The sequence below is a fragment of the Moschus berezovskii genome, chromosome 15 (genome assembly GCF_049115385.1).
Source record: "Moschus berezovskii isolate FMDL1 chromosome 15, NW_MosBer_1.0, whole genome shotgun sequence".
NCBI classification, from domain to species: domain Eukaryota; kingdom Metazoa; phylum Chordata; class Mammalia; order Artiodactyla; family Moschidae; genus Moschus; species Moschus berezovskii.
This window is the reverse complement of record NC_142474.1, coordinates 44,679,932-44,698,596: the sequence shown is the minus strand read 5'-3', so window position 1 is coordinate 44,698,596 and position 18,665 is coordinate 44,679,932. Positions and strand designations below refer to the sequence as shown.

At 44.4% G+C, this 18,665-nt stretch overlaps 1 protein-coding gene across 10 annotated transcripts in view; it reads right to left on the bottom strand.

Annotated features, from left to right (window-relative positions):
* RALGAPA2 (Ral GTPase activating protein catalytic subunit alpha 2) overlaps nucleotides 1-18,665 on the bottom strand; it is a 270,104-nt gene that overhangs the window by 71,336 nt on the left and 180,103 nt on the right. For 7 of the 10 annotated variants that reach the window (XM_055430686.2, XM_088844026.1, XM_055430678.2 and 4 more), the window contains 2 exons: nucleotides 16,893-17,051; nucleotides 6,728-6,855 (listed from right to left, as the gene is read on the bottom strand). In XM_055430686.2, coding sequence (XP_055286661.2) covers nucleotides 6,728-6,855; nucleotides 16,893-17,051 — 287 coding nt within the window. Of the gene's footprint in view, nucleotides 1-6,663; nucleotides 6,856-16,892; nucleotides 17,052-18,665 lie in introns of all 10 variants that reach the window. The other 3 variants (XR_008686475.2, XR_008686472.2, XR_016039170.1) reach the window with 1 other exon arrangement.

The window sequence follows — 18,665 nt, the reverse complement described above, 5'->3', positions numbered from 1 at the left end:
TCTGGGAAGACTCCAGTTGCCATTGAGCAGCTAAGCCCATGTGCCCCAACTATTTTTAAGCCCACACATCCTAGAGCTCATGTTCTGCAACAAGAGAAGCCACTGCCATGAGAAGCCAGCGCACCACAACTAAGCCTGTGTAGCAATGAAGACCCAGTGCAGCCAGACAGAAATAAATTTATCAAATGCTTGCTGCCCTTAGCAGAAGGTACTTGGGAGTGGATGTCAAGCAGCTGAAGTCCCTATTGCAGCTCTACTTTGCCTTCCGGCAGCTCAGCAGGTGGACTAGAAAAACACTATGCATGCCTCCCCCCCTCCCCCCTCACCCCCCACCGGTGGACTGTGACCCCTCACCCCAAGCATGCTCCATCCTGGGCACTCTGACCCCGGCCAGGAGCGTCTCCTCTCCTAGCGGTGCTGCTATTATCTGGCATGTGTTTCTCTTTCCTGACGCGATTCAGCTCTAGGTTCGTTTCTTCCAGTTCTCCAGGTGAAGGCTGGGGCCTTGGTGCCGAGGCTGAACCCTTCAGGGATATGGATTCTGCTTGCCCGCCTGCATAGGTGACCCTTCACTCCCCTCCTCCTTGCTCTCCTGGGAAACTGTTCTCTCCATTTCCTCCACCCATCTCTCTCAGTCCCCCACTCCTCCCAAATCTACCCTTCAAAGGGGATGCTCCAGGCGGTCGGTCTGGCCTTGATCCTCTTCCCGTCACCCTCCACACCCTCACATCTAGCAGGCACCCCATCTTCCCCTGCCGCAGACCAGACCCTCAGGTCTTTTCAGAGCCCCTCCTGTTACCCCTGCAACGCCTTTATCACCTCTGTCCTTCCAGATGTGTGTGTGCATGCGTGTGCGTGCAAGTGAATGTGTGTGTGTGTGTGTGTCTGTCCTGCAATCTGCTGGACGGAAGCATCTGTGGGCCTCAAATGTGATGCATTCTCTCGGAGCACGGTCCTGAGCAGATGCTGTGCCCTCACTCGGAATATTTATTCGTATTCCTTTTCTCAGCAGCTAGGACAGTGCCTGGCGCATGGCAGAGCACAGACCATGTTGACAAATGTGTCACTGGCCCCGCACCACCCGGCACCGTCTGCCTCCCCTTTCTACACTTCTCTCAAGTGTGTGAAGACAAATGGAGGGACGTAAAGGTCTTCTGAGGAGAGAGAACAGAGGTCCCAGGGGCGAGGCAAGGAAACAGAATGGTTACAGCTTTAGGAAGAGGGGCCATTTCTGAAAGTATGTGAATTGAGAACATGACTGAGCAACGATAGAAAGAAGTTAGCAGTCTAAAAAGAGATGCTCTGAAATCATCAAGTCTACCTGCTGATGGAAAATGATGCTAAACTTCACTGGGGAAGGAATGAGGGCCAACATGATAGGCGCCCCCATCAACACCGACAGAACCATGGGGGAGGGCAGGGGATGCCATTGAGACCATGCGCTCCCAGAGGGGGACGTGCACTTTAAGAGGCCACCGTCTGTGTGTTTCAGGGAGACCCCCTCCTAGCAGGCCCACTGCCTGCTGTGTGCAGCCTCTCCTAAAGGGAAGCCCTGACCTGACAGTTTCAGAAACTGAGTCAACCACAGTCTGATTTGGGAATCTCGAGCTGGCCCAGAACCTGTAAATAAGACATGTGGCAGGTCCCTGTCCATAGCCATCCAGGCACAGGTCTGGGCCCCCTGATGGCCCACGGGGGACGGGAAAAGCAGAAGACTGGTGAGCTGGCCCACATCTCTCAGCAGGACAGTGGCTGCAGGACAAAGGCCCACAGAAGAAGTAACCAGAAACCCGGCAGGCGGGGGAAGGGCCAGGATGAGACGTCACTGAAGGTGCTTTGCCAAACACTTCCCTGCTGGATTCACATTCTTTGGGGGAATCCTGTAAGACAGTGCTATGTTTTAGTCTTCTACGAGCCTTCAACACAGTTGTGACTGTTTGATTACTTAGCGTACAACAGGGTAGCCCAGACAGGAACTCCTCTAATGTTGAGTCTAAGCCGGGTTTATTGCTCAGAAGAGATCTCCAAAAGGCAAATTCATTCCAACAATGCCCCCAGTCCTCAGTTTAGTAACAACTGTTATGTCTTTTTGAATGCTGTGCTGTGCTTAGTCACTCAGTGGTGTCAGACTCTTTATGATCCAATGGACCTCAGCCCTCCAGGCTCCTCTCTTTTTCCAGGCAAGAATACTGGAGTGGGTTGACATGCTCTCCTCCAGGGAATCTTCCCAACCCAGGGATCTGAGAGATCCATAATTTGACTATCTTGGGCCAGGTCTCAAAAAGCCCCTAGAGGGAGGAGGGGATTGCGACACACAAACTCGAGTCACAGACTCCTCCCTAAGAAGATCCCGCCGGCGCCAAGAATTAAGAAACTCCTCCCAAGAAAAGTCCCGCCGGCGCCAAAAGTCGAGCCAATCAGTAAAAGAGGGAAACCCCCCCCCCTAAAAACCGCGCGCGTATAAGCTGGCCAATGAGCTTCCGTGCATGTATAAACTGGCCAATGAGCTTCTGCCAGCTTGATCTTTTGAACAGAAATAGGTGCTTATGTATCCTGGAACCTGTCCCCGCCATATTTGGTTTTCTTTTAAACCAACCAATGAAAACCCTGTAACCAAGCTTCTCGCTTCTGTACCCGCGCTTTCTGCATCCCGACCCCATAAAAACCCCCTGCTCCAGCCGTTGGGCGCGCAAGTCCACAGAGAGACTTTGTCGCCCCAGGTACCTGTGTATCTGAATAAACCTCTTGCTGTTTGCATCCGAACGTGAATGGTCTCGCTGTTCCCTGGGAAGGGTCTCCCTTGTGGGAAAGATACTCCACGGAGGTCTTTCAGATCAAACCCAGGTTTTCTGCATCGCAGGTGGATTCTTTACTGCCTGAGCCATCAGGGAAGCCCAAGAATACTGGAGTGGGTAGCCTATCCCTTCTCCAGGGGATCTTCCTGACCCAAGAATCGAACCGGGGTTTCCTGCATTGCAGGTGGATTCTTTACTAGCTAAGCTACCAGGGAATCCCTTCTCAGATATTACTAAACAAAATTGATATAGAACTGCCCATATTTCTACTTCTGGTTAAATACCACCCAGAAATAAATCCCAGTGGACATATTTGAGTTGAGTACAGGTCACTAGCTGGGGTGGGGGCTGACTCCCTGGGGAAGATAGGCTCCCCATCTGAACCAGAACTCACTCTGAGAGAAACAAGCCTATGGTGTCCTAAAAAACAAACCACCAAGGAACCCTATGTGTCCTGAGTTGTGTTACTTCCTTGTGTTAGGCAACAATTTCCTCTAAAAATGATGACACAGAGGGAAAGGGGAAAATGGTGCCCATGGTTCCTTTTCTAGTCAGTCCTGACTTGTCTGTAAACTGAAGATAAGTTTAGTACATAGGGAGAGTGAAATAAAACCAGGTAAGTTTCTTTTGTGCAGTGTTTCCAGTCCTGGCATCTATGTACAAGTTATGAAATATGAACTGGGTAATTCCAGTGGTTCCATACCTGAGTTAGATGCTTTTATGTTTTGCATACTAAACTGACATTGCACAATACAAAGAATGAAAAAGTAATGTTAATCATCTAAATTTTTTATATTCCTTTATCTAAAATGATGTTAAATAGCAAATTAAAAAACACCATGACAAGTTAGAGAAAAACTGCCAGAGAATGGAAAATGCTTTATATTTTAGACTCTTTGAAGGCTCTTTAAGGAGCCCACATTTTCATTCTGCACTGGGACCTGGCTTATATAGCGAGCCCGGGTTTCAGGGATATCCAAGGCATTAATGACCGTCTCAGCCCTTGGGAGGGTTTGAGGGGCTGGGGGTGGTGGAACCTACACACTCCCCACTACCTCTTGCCCTGGCATCAGGCGACCCTGATGCTGTACTAGAATCTGAACCTCCAAGGTGGCCATGAAGTGAGAGAGTTAGGATCCCCTCAGCTCCTTGGTCCTACTCAGAAGACCATCTCTGCTAGAAGCTCACTCCTGTGTCTGTCACCAGGACTCCGCTGGAGTTGACCATGCATACAATCCTAAAGAGCCCAAGATGACCACTCGAGAAAACTGTGAGTCCCTCTGTTTGCTCCAGTGTCCTCTGTCTAGGACCCGGTCCTGCCACCTGGGACAGTGCCCCTCACAACCCTCCAGCTCAGCCTACGGCTCTCTCCCTGGCATCTCAGCCCCACTACCTGGCTGCCTTCGAACTTGGTTAGTTTGCCTGTCTCCTCCAGTCAGCACAGGGCAAGGACTATACCTGCCTGCTCCCCGCCGGACCCCAAACCCCAGCTCTGGGCTGGGCAGATTCCAAGCCTACAGGGACTGACTGGTAAACAAACAGATGCAAGGAGACATCCACGATTAGGATGTGTTTGGTTATTTGGTGTTTTTTAAACTACAAACCTAAGGCTTATATCAGTGAAGCAGGGGATTCCAGACACTAGCGGTGACAGCAACTAGGTTAGATTTTTGTTAAAGCACGTGAATGAGAGTGCCAGGATGCTTTAACATAGTGTTAAAGGAGCAGTTCATTATTAATAGCCTGGGCAGATATCTATTTTAAAAATTTAAAAATTAGTAATTTTTTAAAGAACAAAAATACAAACACCCCCCCCCCTTTCTTTTCTATTTTTTCCTACTTTTCTTAACTTTTCTTCTTTTTATACCTTTGGTTTTTGACCTGGATACTAGCTCTTTTGCAGGCAGAAATTAGAGAATAGAGTAGTTAAGTGATTGCAAAGCTTTCCCTGTTGATTATATCTCTATAAAGATTACTGATAATGTTTTAAACAATTTATTTGAATAGCACTAATTAAATCTTCTCAAGGTATAAGGCAAAAGAAAAATGTTTAACATTTTATAATGATCAACATAACAAGTTTATTACTTTCTCTCTGCTAACTTCCGTACTAAGCCATCCTCTGAGATGTCCACCTAGTTATTCTATGAGCAATTTTGGGAAAGAGCACTTCCTCACTCATGTGAGCAGCAGTGGCCCTAAGCCCACATCCACTTCAGTTCAGTGTGGCTGCTTGAAGAGTTTTTAAAATGATGCTGAATCCTATCCTTTGAACTTTTAAAAATAGTGTTTCCCCTTAAACCTGATTATTCTGAAGCCGCATTAATTCGGACTGGAGAAAGCAGTGTCCAACAACACAACAAAGCGTGGCTTTTGTAACGAGCAGCTCCATAAGTGGAGAAGGTGACGTGACAAAAATCACAATGGACCTCTAGCAAACGGAATTTTCCTGTTTGCAAATGACTTTTTCTTGCCTTGGCCCAACGTCCTTGACTGATGAGTGTCCAGCTCATCATGCAAACCCGACAAGCCAATTGCTAAAAAGATCTTTCTCATTTCTGCCAAGAACCTTTCTCTAACAGCCTGTGAAATAAAAACTCCACCGCAGAAGGCTGAATCGGCACCAGCCGTGAGATTAAGTCCAGAGTGTGGTGGAGGTCCCTGTTACAGAACGCCTGCTCCGAAACACCACTCCGGGCCGGACAAATCGGGAGGGGGCAGGCCAAGGGGGATAATGCCCCCCAGCCCCCTGGGGAGGGACCAGATGGGATCTAATAGCTCTTTTCTACTACTAATTTCTATGATAATTCCAAGTTGCCACATGGCATATGTATTTTTTTCTTAATCTAAAGACAGAATATCAGTCAATGAAGTGACCAGGATTTTAATGAAAGGTATTTTTCATGAACTGTATCTATTCACACGTGGTATTTCTCACCCACCCCTTGTCCCCACCCTCCAGCAGCATGTCACTGATGGCAAGGTTGGGTGAAGCCGAGAGACAGAGGTCAAACACAATATGCTTATAATCATTATCAATACTAATTAGAAACAGAGAGATCCTGAGTTGTGTTAGGTCAGATGTGTTTCGAAGCAATTTTATAAAGTAGCCTTAATTATCATCAGGGTAAAATGAAGCTTTAAATATGCTGTACCTCCAATGCCAACCTGATCAAATGGCTGCTTTTCATGGTTCTTGGCTCCAAAAGATTTAAATTTAAGGATTACAGTAGGCCAACGAATGTTGGAGGAAAAAAAAAAGAATTACACTAGTGAAATTTCTTCTGTTTTTAGAAAGAAGATCAGAAATGAGAGAAGGATGTATTCAGGATTTGGGGAAATGACAAAAGGATTTCTAGCCACTGTCACTGGTGAGTTCAAGCACGACTCTGTTGAGGGTACCCTTCCTATCCCCCCAACCAGACACAATGTCCCCTTCCCCTGGCCTCCTGGGACACCATTTGTGCTTCTCCAGTGGCACCTGTCACATTCTCTGATTTATCAGCATCATTTCCTTCGTGGGTGCTTCTGGCAGGTGCTTGGAGTGACGCCACTGCACCTTTTCAGCACCCCAACTTACACGCAACGGACTGCAGCAAACAGGGAAGGAGGAGGAGCGGGGAGGAGAATGAACCTGGGGAGAAACACCCCAGGAGAATGAGCAACTCAGCACGGGTGCTGCTCTCAGCACAAACGTACGGGGCTTGATAATGAAAATCAACCCTTCCTAAGTTAGATGTGGCACAAAATTATATAATATAAAAGTATGGTATTTTATAAGAAATGGTATAAAATCACACTCTGCTTTCTTCAACCCAGACTGAAAAACATCCTTTCTCCCCTCTTGTGTCCAGCTGTTAAGACTTACCTCTTTGCCTGAAGTTGGATGCTGGGAAGGTTAACACATTACACACTTAACTTAAAAAAGATACAAGCTCTGGTAGAGGGGAATGAGGCACTTGACAGCCCGGCTGGCGTTGATGCAGGTGGCACAGATAAGGCTTGGCAGTAGCTTCCCACTCACGATCGCTCCATCAAACAGAGGCCCAAAAAATGGAACCTGTCAATGCAAAACAGAACAAAACCAAAACACTTAGTATGTAAAAAAAAACAACCAACCAACCAGTAAAAGGTGAACCAAAGACTTGAGAACAGCTGCCTGATACATCTCAAATCTGTCAGGACCACGCACGCTGCCACCCACAGACGGGGCGCTGGATGCAGGGCACCCAGGTCCAGGGCTTTTGAATCAAGCCAAGCAGGGCTGTGCCACGATGCTCCTCTCCTGCAAACTTATCAGCTAACCTTCTCATAACAGATTGTGACCATGTTCTTCTTTTCTTTCTTGAGCTGTCATTTGTGGAAGTGATATTGCTCTTTCTGAGCAATTCCACCATGTGGATACACTCCAGAGCACACAGCTGAGCCTCATGGTATACCCCCAGGCTGGCAAACTTCTGAAACCAGTATTAGAATGAGCAATATTTTCACATGGATCCCGATGTATGTTGACTCTTAAAGGAGATGACACTGTCTTGGTTAACAACCACAGGTTCCTCCTTCTTGAACCTTCTTCCCTCCATTTCAGAGACATCACATTATTCACATTTCCTTCTAATTCTTTAACAGAGACTTGGCTTTCCTTCACACCTGTGCCACCCAGGGTTTTGGTGCCTGTCTTTTTTTGGATTTCTTTTTCTCTCTTTCACTTTTTTTTTTCCTATTTGAATTTCATCAACTCCATTCACTACTATGGAGACTGTCAGCTCCATGAAGTCAAGAATAGGGTCTTCCTTATAATTCCTGTATTTATTCTTATCACTTACTTACTCATTTGTTCAAAAAATATTTATTATTTGACAGATACTGTCCTATTGACTTGGGACACAGCAGTGAATATAAATAAAAAAATTCCTGATTTCATTGAGCTTAGAACTTATTGGAGTTTTTGGAGGAAAAAAAAACAGTATAAAGACATCAAATATGTAATATGTTAGCATTAAAGTGGGCTTTCCAGGTGGCACTAGTGGAAAAGAACCCGCCTGCCAATGCAGGAGATGTAAGAGACACGGGTTCGATTCCTGGGTCAGGAACATCCTCTGGAGGGTATGGTAACCCACTCCAATATTCTTGCCTACAGAATCCCATGGACAGAGGAGCCTGGAGGGCTACTGTCCATGGGGTCGCAAAGACTCAGACATGACTGAGGCAACTTAGCACGCACACACAGGTAGAAAAGTGCTGAGGTGAAGCAGAAGGCAGGGAAGAGCAAGAGGACTCTTTAGGGGCGAGTCCTTCAGTTAGAGGTCACACGGCCAGGGGGCTGAAGCCGAGGACTGGACCGAGGGAGGGAGGGCTGACCTCCAGTGTATGAGGACGGCTGATAGGAGAGCATTCCAGGCAGAGCAGCAGCACACACGACGCCCTGGGTGGGGGCGGAGTCGGTATGTTTCAGCAACAGTGAGGAAGCCTCAGTCTGGCTGAAGCTGACCTAAGTTGGAGATGATCTTTGCAAAGGAAGTGATCAGGAACCTAAATGCCCAAGTCAGACAGGGTAGGTAGCATGTTTGTATACTCAGGGTGGGGGCAGGGATAGAGCATTACAAAAAGATGGGGGTAAAGGGGGGACCTGTGAAGAGTAATGGCAACCAAGATCACAGTCTCTGTGAAAGGAGCTTTGTTAAGTTACAAAATCATGTTAGAGTTAGACGTCAGGAAGAAAAGACAGGAGGGGAATGCTTCTATGCATGGGGGAAAGGGCATGTGGGGAGACATCAGGGATTGGGGACCAGAGAGAGTTGGTTTTCCATGACATTCACTCCGAGAAGCTGGCTCGTTACCCTGAGGTCAGAACTGCCTCGGCACTGATGGGCGGGACTGTCCCTGGAGACTTACCACTATGAACACCACTGGCTTCACCCTGAATCCTGCCTACGAACTGAGGAGAACAGGACGTATTTGAGGGCATTTCATGAATACCCACCCCCCAAGGAAACCTAAAACCATCAAGAAAAGTTATCATGAACAATGAGAGGATCAAGTGCCAGACTGGAAAAAACCAAGGGCCAAAATGTGAGGTCAAAAGGGAAAGCAGAGACCTCTGTGGTGATTCATCAGATTGTAGGCTCCAGGGATGGTGGTGCACAGACAGGTTGGGCCCTCTTGGGGGCATCTGCACATGAGCAAGGGTTTCCCTTACTAAACCTGTGTGCCACAACTACTGAGAAAGAGCTCTTCAGCCCATGCTCCACCACAAGAGAAACTGCTGCAATGAGAGGCCAGAATACCGTAACTAGAGAGCAGCCCTCATTCACTGCAGCTAGAGAAAGCCTGTTTGCAGCAACGAAGACCCAGTGCAATCAATCAATAAATATAAAAAGTAAAAGATTTCATTTCTTCCTAACGCTCTTTCTTTCTAAACTAGATCAGTGTTTCTGATCCATATCATTTTCCTTCTTTTTGATGAATTTATTGCAACATTTCTTATAACGCAGATCTACTGGTTACAAATTGCCTGACTTTTATTTGTCTGAGAAAGTATTCTTTCATTTCTGAATAATACAGAATTCTATGTTGGTGGGTGTTTTTTTCCTTTCAACACTTGAAATATTTTACTCCACTTGCTTCTAACTTGCATGATTTCTGGCTAGAAGTTCAATGTTAATTTCTGGGCTGGAGACCCTAGACTTATTTTTGTCCGCTGGCTTCTTTTAAGATCTTCCTGTTAGTTTTGATTTTTGACTCTTTGGGCTGCTTTAACAAAGTACCGTAGACTGGGTGGCCTATAAACAACAAAAATCTATTTCTCACAGTTCTGGAGGCTGGAAAGTCTGAGTCGGATGGCTAATAGATGGATGGCTGTCTTGTCTCTGTGTCCTCACATGCAAGAAGGGGTAAGGAAGCTCTCGGGTCCTCTTCCAAAAGGCCACCAATACCACTCTCAAGGGCCCCACTCTTATGACCTAATCACCTTTACCCCTACCCCTAAATACCATTACACTAGTGGTTAGATTTCAAAATATGAATTCTGGGGTGTGAGGGACACAAACATTCTGTCTACAACATGCAGTCTGAATGTGACATATCTGGGTGTAGATGCTTTCATACTTATCCTCCGTGGTGCTATCTGTGCTTCCTGGATCTGTGGTTTGGTATCTGTGTTCAATCTGGAAATTTTTCACATATTGTAAGTGAAAGGAAAGTCACTCAATCGTATCTGATTCTTTGTGATCCCCTGGCCTGTAGCCCACCAGGCTTCTCTGTCCCACGGAATTCTCTAGGCAAGAATACTGGAGTGGGTTGCCATTCCCTTCTCCAGGGGATCTTCCCAACCCAGGGATCAAACCCAGGTCTTCTGCACTGCAGACAGAGTCTTTACTAACTGAGCCACTAAAATACATGTAATATAAAAATGTACTTAAGTTACTATTTCAAATATTTCTTCTGTCCTTTCTCTTTCTCTTCTGGTATTCCCATCAGGTGTATATTGCCCTTCATAACTGGGGCTTTCCAGGTGGCTCAGTGGTAAAGAATCTGCCTGCCAATGCAGGAGACACAGAGATGCGGGATCGATCCCTAGATTGGGAAGATCCTCTGGAATAGGAAGTGGCAACTCACTCCAGTATTCTTACCTAGAAAATTCCATGGACAGAGGAGCCTGGTGGGCTACAGCGCATGGGGTCACAAAGAGTTGGACATGACTGAGCAACTAGGCATGCACACACCCTTTTTAATTACCCTGCAGATCTTGAACCCTGTTCAGTTTCTGTAATCCTTTTCTCCCTTGGCATTTCAGTTTTGATATTTCCACTAACATATTTTCAAGCTCTCAGTTCTTCACTCATTCCATTCACTGATTAAGCCATTAAAGACATTCTTCATTTCTGCAACCGTGTTTTTGATTTCAAGCATTTCCTTTTAATTCTTTCCTGGAGTTTGCATCTCTCTGCTTCCATTACTCATCTCTTCTTGCATGTTGTCAATTTCTAGAGCCTTTAGCATATTCTTTTAAATTCCTGATCTGATCATTTCAAAATCTTTGCCATATCTGAATCTGCTTTTGATGCTTGCTCTGTTTCTTCAAACTGAGGGTTTTTTGTTTTTGCCTTTTAGGATGCCTTGTGATTTTTTTTTGTTGAGACTGATTTACATGATACGCCAGATAAAAGAAACTGAAATAAATAGACCGTTAGTTTAAGACTTGATGTTCGTCTGGCTAGTAGTTAGCCAGTGTTTATGACTGCTGTGTTTATGGTTTGCTGAAGCCATAGATGAAGGCATCAGACTCTAAAACTTGCTCGGATGCGTCTGTTTTTGACTTTCCTATTGTGTCTAGGTTTCCCTAGAGATTTTGCGGATAAGGTCTCAGATGTGCAGCTCTTTTGGAAGATTCCCATTACTATACAAAAGCCCAGCTGATGTGATGAGGTGTGGGGGAGAAGTGTTCTACGGATCTGTCATAAGGTCCCAGCCCTAAACCTTAAAAAGAATCCAGTAATCAGTGAGATGGAGCTGTAATTAAAAAAAAAAAAATCATGAAGCTAACTAAACAATAAAAATCCAACCACAACAACTAATGAACTTCAAGTACAGCACAGAAAGTACATGTCTAGTCCTGGGGGCAGTGGGCCTGTGTCGTGCTCACGGAAATGTTCTCTATGCTCCTAGCATCCCGGCCTGCCTTGCCCAGATTTAGCTGAGGGCACATGCAACCACACGCAGGAACTTCGGAAGGCACATGGGTGCATGCTGAGCGGTCAGAGAGGAAGGCCCTTCCTGCTGAGGTCAACTGGGGCAGAGGATGAAAACTGCCTACTTTCTGACACACAGCAGGCTCTTCCAGTGGCCTCTCGCACATTTACACAGGCTGACTCGCCAAAGGAGGAGGAGAAGACAAAGGTGGGAAGATGTAAATATCAAAGACCAGCTGAAAAAAGGGAAAACAATGCAACTTTTGGGAAAGATCAATTGAGAGGGAATTCTTAATAGTTAAATTGTTGTGAAAGATAAAACAGGAGCTAGGAGTTAATAATAGGCCATAGATTTTTTTTTTCCATCTGTACTGAAGTTTATCTTATAAATAAATAAATGTTCCTTATTACTCTTTAGAAGCAGTTTTTGGGTGACTCAGACAGTCTTTCAAAACTGGACAAAAGGAATAATATAGATCCCTTCTATCCAGGGAATTCCTCTAATTAGGAGTGGCAATGAACTAGAGAAGAAATCTGATTTTGATGTAACATCTGCAAATGACAGCTGCCTTTTCACAAAGTTCCCAACGTCATTCTCCCACCTAAAAACCTCCCAACAACAATAATACTAAATTTACCAAATCAGAACATATTGCAGTTATCCATTTAATAACATATTTAGTGAATTCTAGTTGTTCAGTGTCTTTAATTATCTTTTCAAAACAAATGATTCTTTACATATTCAAACATAAGCAACTCACCTTCCTTGAGAATGTCCCCAAAGTATTTGAAAATGTATGACTTAATCTCAAAAAGGACATTTGGCTGGGGTTGAGATAAATGTTTAAGAAATATTTGAAATATTCAAACTGCACATTTGAAACAAGAAGAAATTTACACAACCATGTTATAGTCAAACACATCACCTTTACAATAAAGTCACCCTAGGAAAAGACTTCCTTCCAAAAACAGGTGCCAGCACTGGTTACTCAGGATCTCATATGTGCAAATACTGCTGTGGCTTCTGGTGCATGGGCCCTAACCCGCATCCCAAGTACATAACTTGCTCCCAGTGAAGGTCCTGGGTTAGCTGTCTTCCTGGAGACACACACACACACACACTCTCTCACAATAGCAGCTGAGCCTGCAGGAGAGCCACAAACTACAACAGCAGCCTCAGGGCAACTTAGGGAAAGGATGGGCATCTAGGAACAGGAGGCTCCAACAAGGGCCTCTCCTCTTAAAGGGATGCTTAGAATCCATGGAAGATGGATGCTCCCCAACCTCAGTGTTACAACTGAGGAAGATTAGGTCCAAAGATGTTGAGAGACTTGCCCAGGACACCCTTGCTGCAGAAGCACAAGGCCTGGAACTTTGGGGTCCCAGCTCCTATCCAGTTACCCACTCCTGACTGTGCTTCTCAGAAACGATTGAATCATCATGTTTTCGTCCCAAGCCCATATCTACCAGGGCCAAGTAAGGAGATCCTGGAGGACGCCAGGGTGTTTTCATTTACAAAATGGACAATCTGCTTGGGGTGACAAAAAGGACCCTTTCTCAAAGCTTCCTCTTGTCCTAAACTGCTCCTGGTCAAGGCTGCTTTGGCTCATCTACCCTTTGGTTAGAGAGTCACCAGCCAATCACTAAGGTCCCTGGAGAGAAACATAGCAAAAATGCTAAAAGGTACTTTCACAGATTCATACAAGCAAATAAGCACCCATACTGTTCTGAGTTCCCATGTTGTTTCCAGTTACTGGAAGAAACAAAGTAACACGGGTACCCCCCTGCTGCTTGGAGGTTTTATGAACCACTTTCCTGCAGGACAAATTGAGTGTTTTAACAAACCCTGTAAATCTCACATTCTGTCTGGGGTGTACATCTTCCCTGATCACCAACTTAGAAAAAAACAAAACAAAACACCACAAGTCTGGCAATAGCACATTTCTTCTCTGTGACTAAAGAGGCGATGTCCACAGTATGTTAAAACCTGAGCGAACTATTTGGCCAACCCAATATGTTGCTAAGCACACTGATTTTTCGGTAAATTTATATGTTTTAAAGTTGGATGAAAAGCTCGAGGAGGGAGTAGACCCTCTTAGATCCCTGCCTCCCGTGACCACAGCTACGCTCCTGCAACCTACTGTTTTGTAGAGGCTGTATTATGAAGGCAAGGCTGGTTCTGCCAGGCACATAATTTGTATATTTAAGGGAGGTGTATGGATGAAAAAGCGAAATATGTTCAATTTCAAAGGCCTTGGAAGCAGCGCTGTCTGTGAGCTTGTATTACAAACAGCCCCGCGTTATTACACAGGCTACTAATGAGGCCCAGTGAATGAAAGTACAATTTGAATATGCATGACTCTGTCCAGTGAGCAGGACTTTTGTGTACTGATGAGATTTTTTTTTTCTTTTTTCTTTTTCCCTCCTAAAAAAAACAAAAAGGATTAAAATTATTCTTAGGGAAGTATGGCTACCCGGAGGCCAGTATAGCATACTCAGAACACAGTCACACCAAGTTCAGATGAAAGATACAAGTCCTCCACAGATGCTCCAATGTGTTCATTGTGGAAAGTTGTACACATCCTTGTCCTTCAGAGAAGGATCATTCTTAACTTTGAGCAGCTGCGTCGCGACAATTTCTTAGCAAAAATATTGATTTTGGTGGCAATCCCTAAAAGTGGGCAAGGTTAAATAAACCTTTCTAGCACAAAGCCTCCCCTTCCGTGGTAAGGCATGCTGGTTAAAAGACTGAGGAATGGGTAAATTATTGCACCAAATGGCTGAGAATTAATCTCTGCTGACTAGCTGTAATCTAACGAGGCGTCTGTGTCCCCGGGAGCCCGCAGAGCGTCCCTGGCGGTATGTGTAGTGTGTCGGGCCTGCCTGACACCCTTTGTCCCCGCTCCCAGGCGGCCTTTCCCCTCATTGTCCGTAATATCCTCATGCATCTGGGACACGTGGAATGCATTCATACTAACAGACTTACCATTGTTTTCTCTCAGAAGCTTTGTTGAGCAAAGACTGCATCGTGGTTACTGATAATTATATTGCTTAATTAATCAAGACAAAAAAAATTTGCAAATCATTGCCCGGTTGCCAAGCAGGGAGATAAAAAATGACAACAATACAAGCTGAAGCAATATAACAAAAGTAACAGCTATCTGATCAGAAATTCTTATATAATGAAGCTATTAATGCTAAATCGGTTAATGTTAACATTGCTCCAGGTGTCTCTGCTTAGATGCAAACAAAAAGGCTAACATTATGGATATAAAAGGCCAAATGTTGCCATGGATTCTGTAACCTGATAGAGAGGACAGCCTTTTCATTTGATTAGGGAATGCAATTTAAATACCAGGGACCGAAGCCAAACAAACAGACTTTCCCTCCACAAGCCTCTCGCATTCACCCTGAGGTCAGTGGTTGGCGAACAAAAGGTCAGCCACACTTGCCCTGGAAATGTCTGGATTAATTTTATTACATTGTAATGGTTTGTCCTTTAAATGTGGGGATAGCACTAAATTTCCAGTTGGCCATTATTCTCTTCTTTCCTTTAGGCCTTTTGAACTGAAATATTAAGAAAGCGATTTGCTCGATTCATCTTGTCAGAATTTATGGCCAAATTTATAAAACTTACATACTTTTTAAAAGAAATTTTAAAAGGTATGATAATATTTGTTTTCATGCACTATCATACCTTTTAAAAATCCCTTTGACACTATACAGTGAACTGAAATACCTTTTATATTCTTAATTTGCTATAAAAATAAAGGTGACATTTTTAAGACATTAAATGACATTTTAGAGGGCCATGCTGAAAATGAACTAATAGAGCCAGTTAATCCATACTAAATATTAAAGAAACACATTTGCCAGTTTGGAAACCCACAGGATACTAAATTAATCAGTTGTCTAATATTAAAATTTTCAGTTTAATTTTTTAAATTAATGTCCTTCTTGGACACACACAAATGTTATTGGCAGTAAGAGTCATTTTCTTATACAAAATTGAACACTTCACACACACACAGGCTTGGACCAAAGATCACACAAATATTTAATATGAAAAACTTTTGGCTTCTTCACTCCTTGAAAAGACAAGAGGGTTCTCTTTATGTCAGGCTCCTCACCAGCTAGAGTGGGGACTTTTCTGAGTTTAGGAGTTGTCCCGCAGTCATTATTTATTCTATTTTCATGGTAGTAACTATAACAACAACAAAAAAATAATAGCAATAATAGTAAAAGCTATTATTATTATCATCATTATCAACCCTTAAATAGCTTTTTCCTCTGGACCAGGCACTGATTTAAACACCTTTCATTTCTTAGCTCATTTAATCTTCACAACTTGAACACTATCAGGTTATAAATCCCAGGAAAGCTTTGTCTATTATTTTTAAAGCTGAAAAAGAGCATATTTAGAAGAGTAACTTTAAGCTCCTGCAGGAGGACAATTTGGAATGGAAATGAAGGTTGTATTTAGTATCAAGCCGAGGCACATGTCATTCTCTTGAGAAGGACAGACAATACACTAAAGGTTTACTGAAAAGACTAAAAAGCCCACCTTGGATTAATAATTCCAAAACAAAATCAAGTCACCGTACAAAGCGCTATTAAATCACCATGAAAGGCAGGACAAGGGCGGAAATGGAAGCCAATCTAGGTCCTGCATTCAGGACACCGAATGGTCCTGGCCATTCCCATGATGAATACCCAGCTGAACCGATCGGGTGGGAAGACACATCCATCTTCAAAGCCCTGACATAGACTGAGCCTCAGTGGGGCCCAGCTCTTTAGGACTTTTCCAAGATCCTTCAGGACTGACCCCCGTTAGCAGCAGCAGAGGCAAGGCTGGATCCTCTACCCACAGTCACCCATAAAATGCTGGATGGGACATGGGGCTCATTCAGATCTTATTATTAATCAAGATGCCCCAGACTTTCAATCATTTCTTTATATTCAGTTCATTTCATTTCAGTTCAGTCACTCAGTCGTGACCGACTCTTTGCGACCCCATGAATCACAGCACGCCAGGCCTCCCTGTCCATCACCAACTCCTGGAGTTCGCTCAAACTCATGTCCATCGAGTTGGTGATGCCAATTACAAAGTCTTAAACATGAAAAACATTTAAAACACCATACATGTCTACAATATAATTTTCAAAGAATCTCAGCAATAAAATACAGAATTCTGTGCTCATAATGAAAGAGTATGTTTGAAAAACCCCAATTAAAAAAAAAAAAGAAAGAAAAACCCCAATTCATATTTAATTCCTATACAGCACGTGTAATTCATGTACGTGTCAAGTGGCCCCTTTAACATATCGATTAACACTGTTTTTCAGTAACAGGGAATCATATGGCAAACCGCTGTACAAGCCACAAGAAAAGCGTGGTGGAAACATACCTCGGGTTTCTTGGTTATCGTGATAAAGAACATGTGATTCTTCATGGGGTAGATGATGATTGAAACGTCCCCGAAGGCGGTGGGGATGATCCCGCTGCGGTAGTCCCTGGAGTGCTCGGACCAGACGATGTGGACTTCATCATTCCCCAAGTGACGGAGCTGCAACGGCAAATCGGCTCCTTATTAACCAGAGTGATCACAGCACTTTATGAAGGGTCGCGGCTTACAAATTGAATTATTATACTCAGAGGCAAAAATAATTCACCACTGAAAAAGGCTACAACACTGACGCCTTCTATGAGGATTTTTAAAAAAGCACAAGTGCACGAAAAAAAAAAAACCCGAAACAAAACACACAGCTCACCTTCCACGAAACACACTGGAACCAAGAGAAGCATGTAAGCATCGCAGGTACACGTGGCTGGATGGGGACAGGACCTTTTCCGGGATTTGTTAAAAATTTAATTTTATCCCTGCAGCAAAGCCTGATGCTTTATGTGGCTCAGTGTGTTTCTACACAATGGACAGTATGAGTCTTTTATTCCGTACTACAATAGAGCTTCATAAGGCTCTTAATTCGATGATGATTAAGAAAAAGAGACGCATATAAGAGAACAGAAGCCATTATAACACAATCATTACCAAATGTATAAAAACCAGACTTAGGACAAAAATTTAAGAAAAAGTATATATAATATTACCTTTGTCTAAGAAACTAGGGTTACCTAAATTTAATAAGAACTAATATGAAGCACTAGTACCTAGCTTTGAAAGAGCGCCTCACTGCAGAGAAAAGTCTGTTCACGCGTACATTTTGTTCTATCTTTCCACTGAGTCTCTGAGATCACCTTTATGTAGTCTAACAAGGAGGTGAGGGGGTTCAGGAAGGTGAGCCCCCCCTCCACAGGTGCAGAAGCAGCGTGGAAGCTGGCAGGGGCTTCCAATCCACGCACCTCCATGGCCCACAGCCATCTAGGCTGCACCCCAGGGCAATAGCTCAGTGACAGCACAACTCCCCTAGCCCTCCCATTTATACACAAGAGGCCATGCAGTCCAAAGCTGACCAGTCAAGAGACTCCTGGCCTTTCTGGGGAGGTTTCCGGTGCCTCCAAGGAAAGGACCCTCTGAGCATCCATCAGGGCACAGCTTGGTCCAATGCAAGAGCACCGTCCCCGGAGTTCCTGCACAGTGACTGACTGTGCATCTGGGGCTGGAGAAGTGCAAGTGAGCTCCTGGGAGCAGGCCTGGCTGTGTGAGTCAAGCAAACTCGATTATAAAAGTTAAAATGCTGGCTGAAATTGAAGTGCTAAACCCACAGGGACTGGCTGGTGAGACCCTGGGATGCCTACTGAGAATGCGAATCCTCGCCCCCACACACCTGTCTATGCCCATGACATAGCCTGCCTTGCTTGCGAACTTACTGAACAGGTGAGCCCTGAGAAGAACTAAATTCAGAGGCTCTTAATAAAATAGAGATGTTGTGTCAAAGCAAGCATTTTGTCTTACAGTATAAAAAAGGATGTTCTCAAATACCGTGTATTTAAAACATATTAATATAAATGCAATTTCTTTATAGACTCTCTGACCACAAGGGGAAAACCCGAGGTCACCCCAGTAGGCCTCCCTTCTCTTCACGAGGTCATACGAGAGACTGGTTTCCTGCAATGCCTGCTTCTTCCTCCCACTGTCACACCTCTGGGGACCACTGTACCTTTGCACCTACAGTGAGGTAAGGTTCAGCTCGGGCGGCCCCCACATGAGGCACTTGATTCA